At 44.9% G+C, this 22,406-nt stretch overlaps 1 protein-coding gene across 1 annotated transcript in view; it reads right to left on the bottom strand.

Annotated features, from left to right (window-relative positions):
* The window catches only part of clec16a (C-type lectin domain containing 16A), a 324,098-nt gene that overhangs the window by 222,063 nt on the left and 79,629 nt on the right, over positions 1–22,406 (bottom strand). Inside the window, exon 11 of the mRNA XM_072481721.1 lies at positions 2,354–2,582. Coding sequence (XP_072337822.1) covers positions 2,354–2,582 — 229 coding nt within the window. The remainder of the gene's footprint in view (positions 1–2,353; positions 2,583–22,406) is intronic.

The raw sequence follows: 22,406 nt of genomic DNA, 5'->3' as shown, positions 1-22,406 counted from the left end.
GAATAGATTATTGAAATGTTAAGAAATTGCAAATCTGCAGTTTGTCAGAGTAGAATAGAATCGTACATGTACACATGGTCCTCAGTGAAATAAATGAAATGAAAATCGCTTATTGTAAGTAGGCTTCAAATGAAGTTACTGTGAAAAACCTCTGGTCGCCACATTCCGGCGCCTGTTCGGGGAGGCTGTTACGGGAATTGAACCTTGCTGCTGGCCTGCCTTGGTCTGCTTTCAAAGCCAGCGATTTAATAATCATACTCTAGAAGGAAAAGAGCAAGACTCTTGAAGACAATCTCTCTAAATGCACCCTAGTTATTAATAATCCCCCGAAAGCTTATTTTTGGAACCAATTCTTTGGATAACACATCAATTAATAGCTTGTGTGTCCATATTGTTAACTTCAAAGGCATTTATAAAACAAGTAGAAACAGCATTTGGGTAATAAGCAGCAGATCCCTTTTCAGGATTCCTCCCACATTGCTCCTCAAGGCAGCTGCTAAGTTGTACTGTGGACCATAAATATAAATGGTGTTGGTGTGACCAAGAGTTTTTCAAAGCTGACACCCTAGCTGAAATTGTGCGCGCCATCCATCACAACAAATACAGGGCATTTATAAAAAAGGTCTAGACTTTGTTCAGTTTATATGATCCCAATGTTTTGAACGGCTGAAAAATGCCCTCTGCATAGACTGCAATTATTTTATCTTTGTGCTGACAGCAGAGGAAATGGAGAGTGTGGTTTTGGATATTTAGACTGGAGAAAATAATAAAGCATAAAAAAATCTAAGCAAGGTTCAGCCGACATCAGGCATGGTTCTCATTACCTTTCTATACAATAGAATTAATGTCCAAACCATGTCTGTGAAGCGGTCCTCTTTAAAAAAAACATTTAAATTCACCCAAGATATTTCTGAACTGTTTTGAGTGTTGTCTTTGACCTTAACTGAATTAGGTCTGGAGAATCGTAACCTACTTCCAAAAGGACAACATTGATCCTCTGCACAAAATTAACCAAATAATATGACAAAAAATAATTTTCCTCCATCTTATTGGTGAGGAAGAAAATAAAATCACCTACTCAGAGGTTGCAAGATTGTTTGCCTGTTGACTTCACTGTAGAAGACCAAGTTGAAATAAGATATGCAAATAGGGAAGCAGGAGAATGTACATGCAACTTTCATGGAAAGGTTTAAAACCTATGTAAACAAACCATTTTAGTCCACTGTAAGTTAACAATTCTTTCCTGCACAAGTGAAAAGACCTGCATTTGCAATTTACAGGGGTGCATTTCAAAACCTTTAAAAGCACCACTTCTAGGATTGTTTCCCCTCACTATTCTGAAGTATAGTTCGATTTAGCGAGCTTCAAGAGATAGTTCACAGTGATGGGGCGAGTGAAAGATTGTAGCTACAAGTCCCACAAGAGTTGGGTTTCATAAGAATATTCAAGTGTACAGAGAGAGAGAGAGAGAGAGAGAGAGAGAGAGAAAGGGGGGGGATTGAACGGGATGGTTCATGTGGGATACAACACTGGGGCACACGGCCAAATTATCATTGCACTACGTATTTGATATTTAATTGGAAACAAAGAAAGTCACTGTTGAATACGAGAGAAGACTTCCTATTAAAAAAGGTACAAAACTGTTCTGACAAACATGCTTTCTTCTGTTAATGCATTTTTTCTGCAAGTACATGCGTGCATTTGAATAGAACATTGCAGCAACTGGGGCAAGATTTTATTAGCACAGCATTAGTCTGTTCTAACATTAGTGAATATACATGCCATTGCAAATATAGGAGAAAAGCATAATTTACAACAGAATAAATTTGATTCCCTTTAAAGAACAGCAGAATAGCTATTAAACTTCCCGTAACCCAAGGTACGTATTACATTTTGACCTTGATGACTTTTATCAATTTACTTATGATGTTGGTGCAAACCCATCAAGTACATCCAAAACCACAATGTTAGCTGATCGAGTTTACAGTTTTCAATCTGTTGGTATGATTTCTGCTGCACTTTAAAGGTGAATTCAGCCAAAGTATTTTAAAGAGTCTACATCAACGAAAGAAGGGGTAAGTAATCACATGTACATATTATCACTGTGCACACTTCCGGAAGTTGTCTTTCTCTGTTGCAATATGAAGTTGCTTGACCTGCAGAGTATTTCCAGCAGTTTCGGTTTTCAGTTCAGGTTGGACAAGAAGTGCTCACCCCCTCCTTCAATTTTATAAACTCTCTCAATAATTAGGCTTTGAAAATTCTAATACACTCAAGCACAAGCTATTGAACAATCACTGGATTGTACGAAAGCGAGGGGAAGTACCAGTCTTTTAGTTAGTGCTACACTCACCTTCAGTCTCCCCACTTGTCTTGATGCCCTTTGTACTAGATTCTGTACCTTTCAGCTTTTCGGTGTCATCTTCCTTCTCTTCCAGCCCTTTCTCCTCTTCATCTTCTTCACCCACATTTTTATAGTTCGGCCTTTTCTGCAGTTTCTTTTTTCCCTTGTATCGACTGATCTCGAGAGATCTCTCCAACGTTTCTACAGGTTTTGTGAAACATCGAATGCTTGTAGACATCTAGCAAATGTAAATTTGAAATTTTGAATGAGCTTGCAAAGTAAAATTTTTTAAATCTGCAAATTCACAAATGCCGGGTAAAGCAGACAGCTGCCCACATCTAGCAACTGTTTTTTTTTCTTAAATGCTGTGCATACCTGTGGCTTCCTCCCACAGTACAAAGATGCACAGGTTAGGTGGATTGGCCATGCTACGTTGTCCCTTATTGCCCAAGGATGTGTGGGTTAGATGGGTTTACAGCGATAGGCAGGCGAGTGGGCCTAGGTGGAGTGCTCTTTCAGAGGGTCATGGAATCTAGTGCAGAAGGAGACCATTCAGCCCATCGAATCTACACCGACCCCTGAAAGAACACCCTACCTAAGCCCACACTTCCACCGTAACGCAGCAACCCCTCCTAACTTTTGGACACTACGAGGCAATTTAGAATGTGACCAACCCGCCTAACCCGCACAGCTTTGGGCTGTGGGAGGAAACCAGAGCACCCGGAGGAAACCCATGCAGACACGGGGAGAACGTTCAGACTCCACACAAGACTGACCCAAGCCGGGAATCGAACCTGGGTCCCCGGCGCTGTGAAGCAACAGTACTAACCACTGTGTTACCGTGCAGACTCAAATGGGCCGAATAGCCTCCTTCTGCACTGTAGGAATTCTCTGGTTCTATTGCAACAGAGCCACTTTTACCATACTATTAATACCATTAATTGAACACAAGAACATAATAACTAAAAGGAGTAGGCCACCTGGCCCCTCGAGCCTGCTCCGCCATTCAATGAGATCATGGCTGATCTTTTGTGGACTCAGCTCCTTTCCGGCCCGAACACCATAACCCTTAATCCCTTTATTCTTCAAAAAACTATCTATCTTTATCTTAAAAACATTTAATGAAGGAGCCTCAACTGCTTCACTGGGCAAGGAATTCCATAGATTCACAACCCTTTGGGTGAAGAACAACAAAAGAACAAAGAAATGTACAGCACAGGAACAGGCCCTTCGGCCCTCCAAGCCCGTGCCGACCAGACTGCCCGACTAAACTACAATCTTCTAAAAGAACAAAGAAGTTCCTCCTAAAATCAGTCCTAAATCTACATCCCCTTATTTTGAGGCTATGCCCCCTAGTTCTGCTTTCACCCGCCAGTGGAAACAAATACTCCATGTGTGGCCTCACTAACACCTTATACAATTGCAGCATAACCTCCCTAGTCTTAAACTCCATCCCTCTAGCAATGAAGGACAACATTCCATTTGCCTTCTTAATCACCTGTTGCACCTGTAAACCAACATTTTGCGACTCATGCACTAGAACACCCAGGTCTCTCTGCACAACAGCATGTTTTAATATTTTATCATTGAAATAATAATCCCTTTTGCTGTTATTCCTACCAAAATGGATAACCTCACATTTGTCAACATTGTATTCCATCTGCCAGACCCTAGCCCATTCACTTAGCCTATCCAAATCCCTCTGCAGACTTCCAGTATCCTCTGCACTTTTTGCTTTACCACTCATCTTCGTGTCGTCTGCAAACTTGGACACATTGCCCTTGGTCCCCAACTCCAAATCATCTGTGTAAATTGTGAACAGTTGTGGGCCCAACACTGATCCCTGAGGGACACCATTAGCTACTGATTGCCAACCAGAGAAACACCCATTAATCCCCACTCTTTGCTTTCTATTAATTAACCAAACCTCTATCCATGCTACTACTTTACCCTTAATGCCATGCATCTTTATCTTATGCAGCAACCTTTTGTATGGCACCTTGTCAAAGGCTTTCTGGAAATCCAGATATACCACATCCATTGGCTCCCCGTTATCTACCGCACTGGTAATGTCTTCAAAAAATTCCACTAAATTAGTTAGGCACGACCTGCCCTTTATGAACCCATGCTGCGTCTGCCCAATGGGACAATTTCCATCCAGATGCCTCGCTATTTCTTCCTTGATGATAGATTCCAGCATCTTCCCTACTACCGAAGTTAAGCTCACTGGCCTATAATTACCCGCTTACTGCCTACCTCCTTTTTTAAACAGTGGTGTCACGTTTGCTAATTTCCAATCCGCCGGAACCACCCGAGAGTCTAGTGAATTTTGGTAAACTATCACTAGTGCATTTGCAAGTTCCCTAGCCATCTCTTTTAGCATTCTGGGATGCATTCCATCATGGCCAGGAGACTTGTCTACCTTTAGCCCCATTAGCTTGCCCATCACTACCTCCTTAGTGATAACAATCCTCTCAAGGTCCTCACCTGTCATAGCCTCATTTCCATCAGTCACTGGCATGTTATTTGGGTCTTCCACTGTGAAGACCGACCCAAAAAACCTGTTCAGTTCCTCAGCCATTTCCTCATCGCCCATTATTAAATCACCCTTCTCATCCTCTAAAGGACCAATATTTACCTTAGCCACTCTTTTCTGTTTTATATATTTGTAGAAACTTTTGAAGTTTTGGCACAACATGGCATTTAAATTCAAAAATAAAATTAAGCCTATAAATGACACATGGTGATATTCGTGGATGAGTGGTTAGCAACATTCCTCTGTTTACCATATTAACAAAGATGACAACCTATTTAAAATAAACAGAAATTGCATTAGGAGGAAAGAAAACTATCACATGAATGAATGCATTTAGTGTTCATCCACTAGAACCGGCTACTGGCATTTTTCGACATTCACTTGTTATTAGCACTCCTTTGGAACTATATAATTGGAATTCTAAAATTGCCTGTATGCCATCCTGCAAACATGTCAAATGTCAGAAGAACTAATGTGCATTGGTGTCGTGATCCACACACGTTATAATCCAAGAACACTGCACATAATTCACATCTGTTCTTGCACACCCGATTAGCATTGCTAATGGCACACTTGGTGGGCTGCACCATTTGAAAAAAAATGTATATGCACACATGCTGAATTGTGCAATACTCAAGTCATTCTGATAACTAGTCTGTGCCTTCTAAATTTATAAATATCTATAATTCACAACTGTTAATTGGGTATTTGGTAAATGCCATACAGAGCACTGAAAAACAAAGACATCAGGATTACTGGAGGGCTTTACAAGCATATAAATGTGTCAGGTACTTAGCTGCTCACGTAAAATGCGTTTAACAGAGTGGATATCAACTTTAATAATTTTTATTAGTGTCACAAGTAGGCTTACATTAACGCTGCAATGAAGTCACTGTGAAAATCCCGGAGAAAGCCGCTAAACTGCCCCAAAATAAAATGAAGCATGTTACTGCAATGAATAATAGAGGGCAGCATGGTGGCGCAGTGGCTACCTCAGCTGCCTCATGGCACCGAGGTCCCAGGTTCGATCCCGGCTCTGGGTCACTGTCCGTGTGGAGTTTGCACATTCTCCCCATGTCTGCATGGGTCTCCCCCCCCACAACCCAAAGATGTGCAGGGTGGGTGGATTGGCCAACCTAAATTGCCCCTTAATTGGAAAAAATTAATTGGGTACTCTAAATTTATTTTTAAAAACTAGGATACTTTGAATATGCCATCCGTTGTAAAAAGTAATTTTCAAATATTTCAGGGACCAAACTTGGATTCCAATGAACAAAGTTAAAGTAATATTACACTTGAGAGTTATTCCACAAAAGGTCATAAAAAGGTTGTCAATATCACAGTTCAAATCATATGCTGCCGTCACAATTCAAACTCTACAAAAAGCAGTCAAAATGCACAAAAGTAAAACTTGGTATAAATAGGGCCTTTTATTAAAGTATTTTTGATACGGCTACATCAGGTTATAGCTTTCTTTATGGACAGTCATGGTTGAAGATACCCTCAAGATACCGAAATACACAACAGCATACCATTTACATGCCTTTTAGCACAGCTTCTCTGGTCAAGTCTGGGCAAGCATTTTTTAAGCAGACAAAAACCCACTGGACAACAGCTCAAACAATAAAGCTCTCTGCTACAGACAATTCCTAATCAGCCTTCTGGACTCAACATTTGAGTTCAACTACTTTAGACTGTGAACTTTCCCCTCCATTTGGACTCTCTTTTTGTTTCCTTGGTTTGTCCCAATGTAAACACGTCCCTCTCCCCCCCTCGGGCCTCCTGTCACTTGTTCTCCAGTTTCACATTCACGGAGAACTGACCTTTGCTCTCCTATTAACATATTTTGCAATCTCACCTAATGCCACTATCAGCATTTCTTTTTAAAAAAATTTTTTTTTAGAGTACCCAATTCATTTTTCCAATTAAGGGGCAATTTAGTGAGGACAATCCACCTACCCTGCACATCTTTGGGTTGTGGGGACGAAACCCAGGCAAACACGGGGAGAATGCGCAAACTCCACACGGACAGCGATGCAGAGCCGGGATTGACCCACTGTGCCACCGAGATGCTCCCCATCAGAGCATGATGTTCCACCATGAACACTCCCTTTGCCTTGTCTTCTTAGATCTGACCCATCTCTGATCTTCTATTCTGCCCTATCTCCTCCATCCCCCTTTCCAATTTTTTTTTCCATAGAAGTTACAGTGCAGAAGGAGGCTATTCGGCCCATCGAGTCTGCACCGGCTCTTGGAAAGAGCACCCTACCCAAGCCCACACCTCCACCCTATCCCCATAACCCAGTAACCCTACCCAACACCAAGGGCAATTTAGCATGGCCAATCCACCTAACCTGCACATCTTTGGACTGTGGGAGGAAACCGGAGCACCCGGAGGAAACCCACGCACACACGGGGAGAAAGTGCAGACTCCGCACAGACAGTGACCCAAGCCAGAATCGAACGTGGGACCTTGGAGCTGTGAAGCAATTGTGTTATCCACAATGCTACCGTGCTGCCCTATTGTATCATTCATTACCTTTTGACCTCTCTTCAGCTCTTAAGAGCCATAGGACTCAAAATGTTAACTCTGTTGCTATCTCCACAGATGCTTCAAGACCTGAGTTTATTCATCGAAGAACAGTAATAGAATTTGCAGTGCAGGAGGCCATTCGGCCCATCGGGTCTGCACCAGCCCTCGGAAAGAGCACCCCACTTAAGCCCATGCCTCCACCCCATGCTCCACCTAACTTTTTGGACAGTAAGGGGCAATATTGCATGGCCAATTCACCTAACCTGCACATCTTTGGACTGTGGGAGGAAACCGGAGCACCCGGAGGAAACCCACGCACACACGGGGGGAACGTGCAGACTCCACACAGACAGCCACCAGAGGCTGGAATTGAACCCTGCGAGGCAGCAGAGCTAACCACTGTGCTGCCCTACGTGTTATGTTCACCCGTATGCCGACAACATCACACCAACATTTCTCTTGAGATATCCAGTTTCCAAAGGATCAGACTGCTTGTCTAACATCTAGTAAAAAATGTTATGTCGCCACAGTCCCAGAGGACCATAGGTTGCTCTGCCCTTTGAGAGAGAGTTGACTTGTGGTAATTTAACCCAAGGGTCACCACACCTAAACCGAAGGGCAAGGCTGAGAAGCAGGATCTTCATAAATAACCTCAGAGAATCAAACACGTTGTTCTGCATCACAAACCAGCTCTCCAGCCAACTGAGATAACCGGCCGCCTGTACTGGATAAGCAGAAACTTCCTCAAACTGTGTTTTTGGAAGACCAGTGCCAATGTGTTGAGTCCCCAACAAAACTCCATTCCCTAACAACTGATTGCTGCCCAGGCAAGTGTCCGACTCTGAACGAAACTGGCCACAACCTTGGTGTCATATTTCAACCCTGATGAGCTTTCTGCACTCAGTTTTTTTATTTTTTTTAGGGGCAATTTAGCATGGCCTACCCTGCACATCTTTGGGTTGTGGGGGCGAAACCCACGCAAACTCGGGGAGGATGTGCAAACTCCACACGGACAGTGACCCAGAGCCGGGATCGATCCTGGGACCTCGGTGCCGTGAGGCAGCGGTGCTAACCACTGCGCCACCGTCCTGCCCCGCCAAGCCCTATTCAACCGATGACGTGCAATGGCTCAATATGCCTCAATTTTAAAATGATCATCTTTGCTTTAAAATCTCTCCATGCTTCTCCCCTCCCCAGTCTCAATTCCAATCCAAAAACATTAGTACTCTTCCAATTATAGCACATTCTCAATTTTAATTGGTTCACCATTGGCAGCCGTGCTTTCAGTTGCCTGGGCATTAAAGGCTGGAATTCCCTCCCTATACGTTGCCCACCTCACTTGCTTTTCCTGTTTCTGACACTGCTTAAAATCTACCTCTTCTACCAAACTTTGGTCATCTACCCTAAAATCTCCCTAATTTAGTTTGATCCCATTCTTGTGAATCACCTTGGGATATGCTGAAGCTGTAATACAAATACCAGTCATTGTCATTTCAGTTGAGACAAGTCAAACTCTGTTTTACTTGAACATTAGTTCCGATACATGATTAATTAGAAGTGTTGCTCAGTTGGTACCATCGTCATCTGAATGAGAAAATCTGGGGAAATCAAGACTCAATATCTGGATTTCAGCATGGGAATCAAGCCTGGGACTTGAAGGAGTGCTGCATTTTCAGGTCGTTCAAATGAGATGATAAAAAGAACCTACTTGCTTGTTCTGGTGTTTCGGATAGATAACAAAGATCACTTGGTATTATTCAATTAAGAGCATGCAGGTCGTCCAGTGCCCTGTTCATCATTACTCAACTTTCCACTCTAACTGGTCATTTATTGCAGTTGGTTGGATTTTTAATAAGCAAGTTCTTCCTCTTAAAATTGATCACATTTACAAAACATTGGGCCACCTGCCATGATATTATTCTATAGATGTAGCCTATCTTTTTCCTCCCACCGCCCCTAATTTATTTTTAATTATGAAAAATAGAAAAAAGCAATGCCCTACCCTTCTAATGAGTTAGCTGCATACCATTTCTGTCAGCATTCAAGGCGAGAAGGCTAGAATACAAGAGCAGGGATGTACTGTAAAGGCTGTATAAGGCTCTGGTCAGACCCCATTTAGAGTATTGTGAGCAGTTTTGGGTCCCGTATCTAAGGAAGGATGTGCTGGCCCATGGAGAGGGTCCAGAGGAGGTTCACAAGAATGGTCCCCGGAATGAAGGACTTGTCATATGAAGAGTGGTTGAGGACTCTGGGTCTGTACTTGATGGAATTTAGAAGGATGTGGGGGGGATCTCATTGAAACTTACAGACGGAGAAGCCTAGATAGAGTGGGCATGGAGAGGATGTTTCCACTAGTAGGAAAGGCTAGAACCCGAGGGCACAGCCTCAGACTGAAGGGACGATCCGACATGAAGAGGAATTTCTTCATCCAGAGGGTGGTGAATCTGTGGAACTCATTGCCGCAGAAGGCTGTGGAGGCCAGGCCATTGAGTGTCCTTAAGACAGAGCTAGATAGGTTCTTGATTAAGAAGGGGATCAGGGTTTATGGGGAGAAGGCAGGAGAACAGGGATGGGAAACATATCAGCCATGATTGAATGGCGGAGCAGACTCGATGGGCCGGATGACTTGCAATTTGAAAATGACACCCTACCAACTGCATGCAAATTCATCCTCCAAACTATTTTATTCCTTCCCTTCCTTTAGTGTTGCAATATCACACTCACAATGAATTCAATGACGAGAATAATTTCACTCTTCCTCAGAGTTACTACTGCTTACAGTAACTCATTGAAGATCAGATCCTGATTACAGTAAAATTTTAACTTCCAGTTTCACAAACCAAAAACCCCTGAAAGATGAATAGCCAAATCAAACTTATTAATGTAATGGCGAAAGCTGCTAGATTGCCACACTTTATTGACCGATAGGAAACATATGGCAGTTTGCCAAACTCTTTCAGGAAGAGAAAATTCCAACATTTATTTGATTACTTCAAAGCACTTCCTTACAGCTCAAATTTTAGCAACAATTTCCAGGGATATCGTACACAACTACTAGTCATAGTCCAGTTTAATCATTTGAAGCAATGTGTTCCAGTTGCTACACATACCAGTCATGTTAGGGGAAGGGAAGGCAGTGTGGGAAAAGCAGTCTCATACGACAGCTACCCGTTTGTTTAACCACGAGGAGCTTAAACTAGGAACTGTGTTAAGCCTGGGACTTGGCATTAGAATTGGGTACTGTAATATATGGGAGATTGGTATACTTCCATCAACCCTGCGTAGGGGACCTGTATCACATGGAACACAAATATCCATCATATAGGTGACATGGAAACTCAGGCCTGGGCGACAATCTGCTGGAGGAGTTCATTGGAAACCAAATATGCAAACACATGCTCATTAATCCAGCGTACAGTAAATAATTTCACAGACCCGGTACTGGTGCCTTCTTGTATAAACTTGCTCCACCTACATTGTGTCGACATATCAAAGGGTCAGACAGAAAGGTTGCTACCAGGGCAGCACGGTGGCGCAGTGGTTAGCATTGCTGTCTACGGCACGGAGGACCCGGGTTCAATTCCGGTCCCGGATCACTGTCCGTGTGGAGTTTGCACATTCTCCCAGTGTCTGCGTGGGTTTCAACCCCACAACCCAAAGATGTGTAGGCTAGGTGGATTGGCCACACTAAATTGCCCTTTAAAAAAAAAAAAAAAAAGAAAGGTTGCTATCAGGACTATTCAAATATCACTTCATAACTGGAAGAGCACAGAAGTGTCTCTAAGTGACTAACCGTCCCATTTTCCCATGGGGGAGCACCTGCCCTCTGCTCCGAATCTACCCTCAACAGCAGAGCTGAGATCACAAACTTAATGCATGGACGATCACAAATGCAAAACCACATCCTGTCACAACCTATTCAACTAGATGTGGAACAAGTGAGTTTTAAAATGAAAAACTCCAAATTATTTCATGAATTTTGTAGTCAAGATACAAATCTAGGAAAGCTTGAATGCAACGTGCTGCCTTTTTCTATCATGGCATTACCATCAAACATTGGCAGAGCAGATACAACAGTTCAGATGCACAGTAACTAGTAATCATTTCTCCTTGACATAGTTTCCCAACAATGCAATTGAGTCCAGCTGTAGAAAACTCTTCCCAGTAGTCCGGAGTATGACGTTCCACTTCACTTTTTAAAAAAGTCATCTCCAAATAAGGCAGCATTGATCGACGGTGGAAATGATACAAATACAGTAAACGGGATTTCAGGAAAGGAATGCAGTACAGAGTTTACTGTTCAAATTACCTCAATGGGGGGAGGGGTCTAACTGGCCTTAGCAGGTAGTTGATGGCTTGAGTAATATTTCAGTCAGCTTCCAGGACCTTGCAGACAGCAGGGGACAATTTAAATACCTGGAGGTGCTCCCCTCCAAACAGACTGGGGGGCTAGCCCGCCTGCCTGGGGCTGCAGCAGCCTCACACTCCCCTGTGGAAGAGCTTTCCCTCCCACAGTGTCAACCTGGCGGTGAAAGCACAGACATTAGAGGGGGTCAGCTTCATTCTGGTTCCGATGTGTGCAACTCAAGGAGTTTAAAAAAAAAAGTTTTATTCATTCATGGGATGTGGGTGTGACAGGCTAGGCCAGCATTTATTGCCCATCCCTAGTTGCCCTTCAGAAGGTGGTGGTGAGCTTCCTCCTTGAACTGCTGCAGTCCCGGAGGTGCAGGCACACCCACAGTGCTGCTAGGGTTGGAGTTCCACCCAATACTTGTTCAGAAGCCCAGCATCACAAATGCCACGATCCAGTTTTGGCTTGCAAAAAAGGTGCTTTTTGTTTAATGACAACAGAATATTACATCAGAAAGTAAAATATATCCAGACAGCAGCTGAATCAGAATAGGTTTGGATTTTCCTCCTCTCCTGCACCCCTCAGCATATTATCAACTTGCATAAAATGTTTTTTATTTTTTTTTAAAGCCCAACTCTCAAAATACATCTGTGTAGGGCCATCCCAACTTGGAGTCAGGCAAAGTAGACCAGCTACTGACTGGCTCAAACTAATTCTGCAGGTAACTGGTATTATAGTGTAAACACAAGCTATGCAAAACTATGCAAGAATTGATAGAGAAAAAAGTTAGGCATAACTTGGTCAAACAGATAAAAGGAGCACATGTGAAATTATTAATCTTATGCAACAGAATGGCCATTAAAGCTAGTCTAAATTTGCACTTGTGGTGTACTGTAACCAATTTTGCTTGGTGTACGGTAAGTAATCGTGTATCCGTACCGGTCTTGGTTTTATCTTGTGTAGTTTACTGGTAAAACAGAGCAATACCAGCAAGTCTGGAGCTCTTTACAGGAAAGAGAAAGTAGGTTATAAGCCCAACAAGCCCAATGCAGGTATAATCACACCACACATCAATTATTCAGGAAACAACTGGTGATACTTCTCACCAAACAGGAAGGAAGGAAGGTGAAACCTGCAGCAGGCAATACTGAAGAGGACAGGGTGCCACTCGACGCCTCCAAAATAGATGTTATTGCCATGCTTTAGAGACACAACCTGGTGTGAAGAATTCTGGTTTATTTTCTTTAAAAATATAATTACAACACAAGATTTTGCAGAGAAAATTAGAGCCAGTTTCCCCCAAATTAATGTGCACAGTAGATAGGAAAATAATGTTTAGTCCATTAAGATTGCATAAGTGGTTTATAGCAGATTAATCCCAAAAAAGTACCATCTTTACTTAATATTTCAAATTTGACTCATTTCATTTTTAAAAAGCGGGTAATGAGGAATATATATTTTAAACTGGTCTATGTGAAGTTCCTCGAGTTAATCAAGAATTTAGTTCCAACAATTTCATGATCTTATCATTCAGCCATTTAACCATGTAATTGAACTAGTGTTTTAAAGAGAATGATTCCACAAATACCCTGTATAGCAGTGACGTCCAATAGAAATAGTTGACTAGCTGCAGGTGTAACTAGAGTGACGTCATTTTAATCACATACACATTCAATCTACCTTCTTCTGGAGGCAATCCTTTAGAATTGAGGATTAGTTGCTTTCACTGCAGTTTGATGGGTTCAGAGTTGGCTGATAAGTCCAATGTGTGATCTGCAAGCTCTGCCACATGTAGGGCAGGTGATGCTCAAAAGAATTGGGTGGATGGGTTGTTCAGAGGTTTCTGCGCTCCGTCAGACGCCTCTGCACATTCCCAATGTTTCGCTCAGGTAGCTTCCTGAGTGGAGCTTCATCCATTTGGTCAGTCACAAGCCAGGGCCTCCCATGTTTGACCTCTTCAGGGATACTTTGAGAACATCTCTAAAGTGTTTCTGCTAGCCGAGGTCACGGGGGGAAGCCGAGGTCGGCCAGAGTTTGCTGACTTCTGGGAGCAACATGGGGGGTGCAATCACGCTAGTTTGGGATCTAGCGGGGGGGGGGGTTAACTGGGTTGCTGCTGCTGGGGAGAAGGGGGAGCTGGTATGGGGGGGGGGGGGGGGAAGTGGTCGGGGCAGGGGGGCGCCGCTTGGGGGAGATACGGCTACGTGGGAACCGGGTGAGGAGATGGATTGAAAAAGGAGATGGCTAGTCGTCAAGGGGGGGGGGCAAAGAGCCCCCCAACCCGGTTGATCACGTGGAATGTGAGGGCTGAACGGGCCGATTAAGAGGGCACGGGTACTCGCACACCTAAAGAAACTTAAGGCAGATGTGGTTATGCTTCAGGAGACGCATCTGAAGCTGATAGGCCAGGTCAGACTACGCAAAGGATGGGTGGGGCAGGTGTTTCATGCCGGGCTAGACGCAAAAAACAGGGGGGTGGCCATACTAGTGGGGAAGCAGGTAATGTTTGAGGCAAAGACTATAGTGGCGGATAGTGGGGGCAGATACGTTATGGTGAGTGGCAAATTGCATGGGGAGGCGGTGGTATTAGTGAACGTGTATGCCCCGAACTGGGATGATGCCAACTTTATGAGGCGTATGTTAGGACGAATCCCGGACCTAGAAGTGGGGAAGTTGGTAATGGGTGGAGATTTTAATACGGTGCTGGACCCAGGGCTGGACAGATCGAGGTCCAGGACCGGAAGGAGGCCGGCTGCAGCTAGGGTGCTTAAGGACTTTATGGAGCAGATGGAAGGAATAGACCCCTGGAGATTTAGTAGACCTAGGAGTAAGGAGTTTTCGTTTTTCTCCTATGTCCACAAAGTTTATTCACAAATAGATTTTTTTGTTTTGGGAAGGGCACTGATCCCAAAGGTGACGGGGACGGAGTACACGGCTATAGCCATTTCGGATCATGCTCCACATTGGGTGGACCTGGAGATAGGGGAAGAAAAACAACAGCGTCCACCCTGGAGAATGGACATGGGATTATTGGCAGATGAGGGGGTGTGCTTAAGGGTGAGAGGGTGTATTGAAAGGTACTTGGAACTCAATGATAATGGGGAGGTACAGGTGGGAGTGGTCTGGGAGGCGCTGAAGGCAGTGGTTAGAGGGGAGCTGATATCTATTAGGGCACATAAAGGAAAGCAGGAGGGTAGGGAAAGGGAGCGGTTGTTGAAAGAACTTCTGAGGGTGGACAGACAATATGCGGAGGCACCGGAGGAGGGACTGTACAGGGAAAGGCAAAGGCTACATGTAGAATTTGACTTGTTGACTACGGGTAATGCAGAGGCACCATGGAGGAAGGCACAGGGTGTACAGTACGAATACGGGGAGAAGGCGAGCAGGTTGCTGGCCCACCAACTGAGGAAAAGGGGAGCAGCGAGGGAGATAGGGGGGTGTGAGAGATGAGGAGGGAGAGATGGAGCGGGGAGCGGAGAGAGTGAATGGAGTGTTCAAGGCATTTTACGAAAGATTATGAAGCTCAGCCCCCGGATGGGAAGGAGAGAATGATGTGCTTTCTGGATCAGCTGGAATTTCCTAAGGTGGAGGAGCAGGAGAGGGTGGGACTGGGAGCACAGATTGAAATAGAGGAAGTAGTGAAAGGAATTAGGAGCATGCAGGCGGGGAAGGCTCCGGGACCGGATGGATTCCCAGTTGAATTCTATAGGAAATATATGGACTTGCTGGCCCCGCTACTGATGAGAACCTTTAATGAGGCGAGGGAAAGGGGGCAGCTGCCCCCGACTATGTCAGAGGCAACGATATCGCTCCTCCTAAAGAAGGAAAAAGACCCGCTGCAATGCGGGTCCTACAGGCCCATTTCCCTCCTGAATGTGGACGCTAAGATTCTGGCCAAGGTAATGGCAATGAGGATAGAGGATTGTGTCCCGGGGGTGGTTCATGAGGACCAAACTGGGTTTGTGAAGGGGAGACAACTGAATACAAATATACGGAGGCTGCTCGGGGTAATGATGATGCCCCCACCAGAGGGGGAAGCGGAGATAGTGGTGGCGATGGATGCCGAGAAAGCATTTGATAGAGTGGAGTGGGATTATTTGTGGGAGGTGCTGAGGAGATTTGGTTTTGGGGATGGGTATATCAGGTGGGTACAGTTGCTGTATAGGGCCCCGATGGCGAGCGTGGTCACGAATGGACGGGGGTCTGACTATTTTCGGCTCCATAGAGGGACGAGGCAGGGATGTCCTCTGTCCCCGTTATTGTTTGCACTGACGATTGAACCCCTGGCCATAGCATTGAGGGGTTCCAGGAAGTGGAGGGGAGTACTCGGGGGGGGGGGGGGGGGGGGGAGGGGAAGAGAAGAACACCGGGTATCTCTGTATGCGGATGATTTGTTGCTATATGTGGCAGACCCGGCGGAGGGGATGCCAGAGATAATGCGGATACTTGGGGAGTTTGGGGATTTTTCAGGGTATAAACTGAACATGGGGAAAAGTGAGTTGTTTGTGGTGCATCCAGGGGAGCAGAGCAGAGAGATTGAGGATTTACAGTTGAGGAAGGTAACAAGGGACTTCCGGTACTTGGGGATCCAGATAGCCAAGAATTGGGGTACATTACAGAGGCTTAATTTAACGCGGTTGGTGGAACAGATGGAGGAGGACTTTAAGAGATGGGACATGGTGTCCCTGTCATTGGCAGGTAGGGTGCAGGCGGTTAAAATGGTGGTCCTCCAGAGATTCCTTTTTGTGTTTCAGTGCCTCCCGTTGGTGATCACGAAGGCTTTTTTCAAAAGAATCGAGAAGAGTATTATGAGTTTTGTGTGGGCTGGGAAGACCCCGAGAGTGAGGAGGGGATTCTTGCAGCGTAGTAGGGACAGGGGGGGGGCTGGCACTACCGAGCCTAAGTGAGTACTACTGGGCCGCCAATGTTTCAATGGTGTGTAAGTGGATGGGAGAAGGGGAGGGAGCGGCGTGGAAGAGATTGGAGAGGGCGTCCTGCAGGGGGACTAGCCTACAAGCAATGGTGACGGCACCGTTGCCGTTCTCACCAAAGAAATACACCACAAGCCCGGTGGTGGTGGCTACATTGAAAATTTGGGGGCAGTGGAGACGGCATAGGGGAAGGACGGGAGCTTCGGTGCGGTCCCCGATAAGAAACAATCATAGGTTCGTTCCGGGGAGAATGGATGGGGGCTTAGGAGCATGGCAAAGAGCTGGGGTAGTACAACTGAGGGATCGGTTTGTAGATGGGACGTTTGCGAGTCTGGGAGCGCTGACGGAAAAATATGGGTTGCCCCAAGGGAATGCATTTTGGTACATGCAATTGAGGGCTTTTGCGAGGCAACAGGTGAGGGAATTCCCGCAGCTCCCGACGCAGGAGGTGCAGGATAGGGTGATCTCAGACATGGGTGGGGGATGGTAGGGTGTCGGACATATACAGGGAAATGAGGGACGAGGGGGAGATCATGGTAGATGAGCTGAAAGGGAAATGGGAAGAACTGGGGGAGGAGATTGAGGAGGGGCTGTGGGCTGATGCCCTACGTAGGGTAAACTCATCGTCCTCGTGTGCCAGGCTAAGCCTGATACAATTTACGGTGTTACACAGGGCGCATATGACTGGAGCACGGCTTAGTAAATTTTTGGGGGTAGAGGATAGGTGTGCGAGATGCTCGAGAGGCCCAGCGAATCACACCCACATGTTCTGGTCATGCCCGGCACTACAGGGGTTCTGGGTGGGGGTGGCAAAGGTGCTTTCGAAGGTGGTGGGGGTCCGGGTCGAACCAAGCTGGGGGTTGGCTATATTTGGGGTTGCAGAAGAGCCGGGAGTGCAGGAGGCGAGAGAGGCTGACGTGTTGGCCTTTGCGTCCCTAGTAGCCCGGCGCAGGATATTGTTAATGTGGAAGGAAGCCAAACCCCCGGGTGTGGAGACCTGGATAAACGACATGGCAGGGTTTATAAAGTTAGAACGGATTAAGTTAGTGTTAAGGGGTTCGGCTCAGGGGTTCACCAGGCGGTGGCAACCGTTCGTCGATTACCTCACAGAAAGATAGAGGGAATGGAAAAGAAGTAGACAGCAGCAGCAACCCGGGGTGGGGGGGGTGGAGGAGGAATCGAACGGACTCTCAGATGTTATTGCATATGTATAATATGTATAGGTATTTGTTATAGGTAACTGTATATTGGATTGTTGGATTGTATTTTTGGAGAGTATTTATTTTGGACAAGGCAGTTGCCATTTAGTTTTGTTTTTGTTGTTTTTGTTTATATTATTTATTTATTTGTTTAAAACTGGCCACTGTTATTTATATTGCTTTATTGTTGTGTAAAAGAAACAATACGTACTGTTATGTTTGGCCAAAAATCTTGAATAAAATATATTTTAATAAAGTGTTTCTGCTGTCCTCCTGGAGTCTCCTACTACAAAAGGGGTACAAGTAGAACAGCTGCTTCGGGAGTCTACTGTCAGGAATTCGAACAACCTATGCTGCCAGAGGAGTTGACTGAGTGATTCGCGCCTCACTGCTGGGCAAGTTGGCTTTGGGGAGGGCACTGGTATTGGATGGCTTTTCGTGTCACCGGATTTAGAGCATCTTGCGAAGGCACTGCTGGTGGTGCTTCAGCGGTGCTTTAAGGTGCCTGGTGTAGGTTGCCCAAGTCTTGAAAGCATTTAGGGGCGCAGGGATCACTGCTGCCAGTAAACTCAATATAGGTTAAAGGTTAAAGGGCATTTATTTGTTTATTTAGCATTTAATGCTTTTCAGCAACCAAGAAACAAACAACCTATGAAAAGAAACTTGCACGTTACTTTTTGTCCTAATATTTTAACAACCAGCACAATTCATACAGACCATGTGAGTGGGAACATTGAGAACCCATGCTCACCAACAGGGTCTACTATTAATTTTTAATATAGATTCCAGATTTCCAATTAGCTAGATGTGGCTAATGACTAATGCACTGGGCTTAATGATGTGGAATAAGGTACGGTAAAGTTGTCATAGGCCCAGATGAGTATAGGCTGCTTCCCCCTTTGAGGGGGCTGGCTGGTGGTGATTTAACCTGAGAATCACCACACCTTAGAAGAGGGGCAAGGTTGAGAAGGCGGGTAAGGGAATTGAACCTGCGCTGCTGACTTTGTTCTGCATCACAAACCAGCTGTCCAGCTAAGTGAGCTAAAACGACCACAGGAGTGAAGACATATGCAAAAGCAAAGTACAGCCTTCAAGAACAAGGAGAGTTATGCAGCTCAATAGTTTTGTAAAAGTGCAGGGCGATTAAACCATGAGCTTGCATTGGATTTCTCCATCGATCACGTTTCCAAATGCATGAGCTACTTCACCACTGGATATGCTGGAGGAACATTGGAGCTCAGTTAGATACATAAAGAGTATGGCTTCCAGCATACCTATTTTCAAGCTCAGATATTTAAACAAACAAGCCAAAGCAAAAGGTCACATACAACAATGCAGAGCACCAACAAACTTGAAGTAAAGGAAATTGAGGTAAACCTTGATCTTCATCTCGTCAACATGCTATTCCTCAGCAACACCATCCAAAAGCACAATATCAGTTCCCACACGTACACTGACAAATCCATCTCTATCTCACCACTTCCACCAACAACTCCCCCACTGCCCGGTGTGTCAGACTGCTTATCTGACATGCAGTACCAGATAGGCAGAAATTTCCTGTAAAGAAATATTGGGAAGACCAAAGCTACCAGTTTCGGTCCCCTCCCCAAACACTACTTGAAAGCCAAAACCTCCATCTTTCACCCTGGCAAATATCTGAGGCTGAACCAAACTGTTCACAGCTCGAATGTCATTTTTTTTAAACTTCAAGATGAACTTTCGACCCACATCTTTGCCCCCTCACTAAGGCCATTTAACTCCACCTCTGTAACATCACCCAACTCTGCCAGTATCTCGACTCGCCTGCTGCTGAATCCCTCATCCACACCCTTGCTACACCTCGACACTTGGCAATTTCAAAGCACTCCTGGCTGGCCTCCTACATTCTACACTTTGTAAACTTGAGATCATCGCAAACTCTGCTGCCCGTGGTCTTACTCACACAAAGTCCCATTCATGCATTGCCAATGTTCCCCAAAACTGCAAGGGCGCAGCCGTGCAGCATTATTGCTCTTTCAATTCCGACCTGTTGAGCATCCCTGGTTTTAGTCACCTCACAATTGGTGGTCATGTCTTCAGATGTCAAGGGTGTGAAGCTCTGGAGTTCCCGCTCTAAACTCCTCTGCCTTTCAACAATTCTTTCCTCCTTTAAGACACTTCTTAAAACCTACCACTTGGGCCAAGCTATTACCACTTGGCAATTTAGCATGGCCAATCCACCTAACCTGCACATCTTTGGACTGTGGGAGGAAACCGGAGCACCCGGAGGAAACCCGCGCACACACGGGGAGGATGTGCAGACTCCACACAGACAGTGACCCAAGCCAGAATTGAACCTGGGACCCTGGAGCTGTGAAGCAATTGTGCTATCCACAATGCTACCATGCTGCCCCATGTACAGTGGTCACCCCGTTGGTGGAGGTAATGGAAATGGTGGGTGATGTCAAATGTGGAGATTGATGGAAGTGGCAGGTGGGGATAATTGGGGTCTTATTGTGATTCTGGAAAGGGGCGAAAGAAGTGTGGGAAAAGGAATGGTTGAAGGGTCTCGTCAATCAAGATGGAAAGGGATCCCCAATTGAGATAAAGGAAGGTAAATCGGGAGCACTGGAATGGAAGGTCACTGACAGAGACAGAAAAACTGGGAGAATAGAGGAGTCCTTGGTGGAAGTGGATGGGAGGAAAAAACATTATTCAGCATTCCCTTTGGGGGAAATAAAAATAAAAATCAGGTTGAGGCAACTTGATTGAATGAAAGGGAAATAGTATTTTAGAGTTATCAATGGCCGGGATGGGGGGGCTGCCATTTTGGGAGCATGGCAAGTTAACGGAGTGCCTGTTGAGGGATCCGGCATCAGGAGGATGTGCTGATAGTTACATCTCGCTTTTGCTGCCGAGCCCCATAATCCTCCTTTCCCAGTGAGTTATGATCTTTGGACCAATAAGATGGAAATGGTGAGGAATTTCTTCTGAGGGTTGTGGATCTTTGGAATTCTCTTCTCGAGTGGGCAGCACGGCAGCACAGTGGCTAGCAGGGTTCCAGTTGCGATTCCCCGCTGGGTCACTGTCTGTGCAGAGCCTGCCATTCTCCCAGCGTCCGTGTGGGTTTCCTACCAGTCAAAAAGCGTACAGGTTAGGTGGATTGGCCGTGCTAAATTGCCCTTAGTGTCCAAAAAGGTTAGAAGGGGTTATTGTGTTATGGGGATAGGGTGGAAGTGAGGGCTTAAGTGGATTGGTGCAGACTCGATGGACCAAATGGCCTCCTTCTGCACTGTATGTTCGATCTGTGCTGTGAGTGAGCTGTGGAGGCGGAGTCATCGAATATATTCAAGATTGAGTTAGATGGATTCTTAAACTGTAGGGGAGTCGAGGACTATGGGGAACAAGTGGGAAAGTGGAGTGAGGTCTACATCAGATCAGGCATGCTCTTAATGAGAAGGTAGAACAGGCTCGAGGGACAGCGTGGCCTACTCATGCTCCTATTTCCTATGTTCTTAAATAGTTTGTTGTTACTTGGAACTCCTGGCTGGCAGAATCACAGTGCATGTCCATGCCTTCATTCTGCATTGTAGCATGCAATCAAGCTGTCAGAATCTCTTGCAAGCAAAAAAACACTAGACTTTGATGCTTCAATCACATGATGCAGTTGGTGTACAGACATCAGGTATCTTGAACAACATGTCAGATTCGTATAAGCTTATCTTAATTGAAATAGTGCGATGCGATATATCGGTGAGCTTCGTTGCAAAACAACTCCACATTAGGTGTTGCATTGAAGCAATGTTCGACTCAACGTTGAGAATTTACGTAGAACATACCAGTCATTCTATTCTCCTGTAACATTAAAATATAAAATTAAATATCACTGCAGTTTAAAACATTTGTTCACCTGTACTTCAATTAAGATTCACAAAATTAAACCACAGCAGCCTAGCATCCACTGTGCTTTATTTAAAAAGTATGCACCCGGAATCACAGGCTAAAACCGCTGCCACAAACCTATTTTAGATTCCATGAAATGAACAATCTGTATTTGGGCACAGGGAGAAATGCAAAATGATTTTGCTTTTAAGGAAATTATGTTAATAACATGATCAAAAGGAAGCAAGTGCTGTGGATGACCAGGATTTTAAAAAAAAATTAACAAACGGTGTGAAAATGTGCCCACAAATGGTCTGGACTAAAACAGGAAATTAAAATAAAAGATGACAATAGACAAAGTTCATCTTCACAAGTCTGAATCAATATTTAAAAATAAACACAAGATACCAGTAAATTTAAAGCCAATTTTTAACATTTTGATACTGCTTTTCTCCCATGTGTTCAGCAGAAGGAAACCATTTGGAGTTTTGTTTCACAAAACTAGAGCTAGTGTAATGATTTCTTATGCAGTTAGACTTAGCCTGCAAAGAAGCCATAGTTGCGTTAATGCATTGATAGATAACCAAAGCTTTGCTAGGCTTTTCATTCAATCTTGCTCATTTAGGGTACTTGTAGAAAAGGAAAGTTAAT

This window comes from Scyliorhinus torazame, chromosome 17 (assembly GCF_047496885.1).
Source record: "Scyliorhinus torazame isolate Kashiwa2021f chromosome 17, sScyTor2.1, whole genome shotgun sequence".
Taxonomy (NCBI): Eukaryota; Metazoa; Chordata; class Chondrichthyes; order Carcharhiniformes; family Scyliorhinidae; genus Scyliorhinus; species Scyliorhinus torazame.
This window is presented reverse-complemented; position numbering and strand designations above follow the sequence as displayed.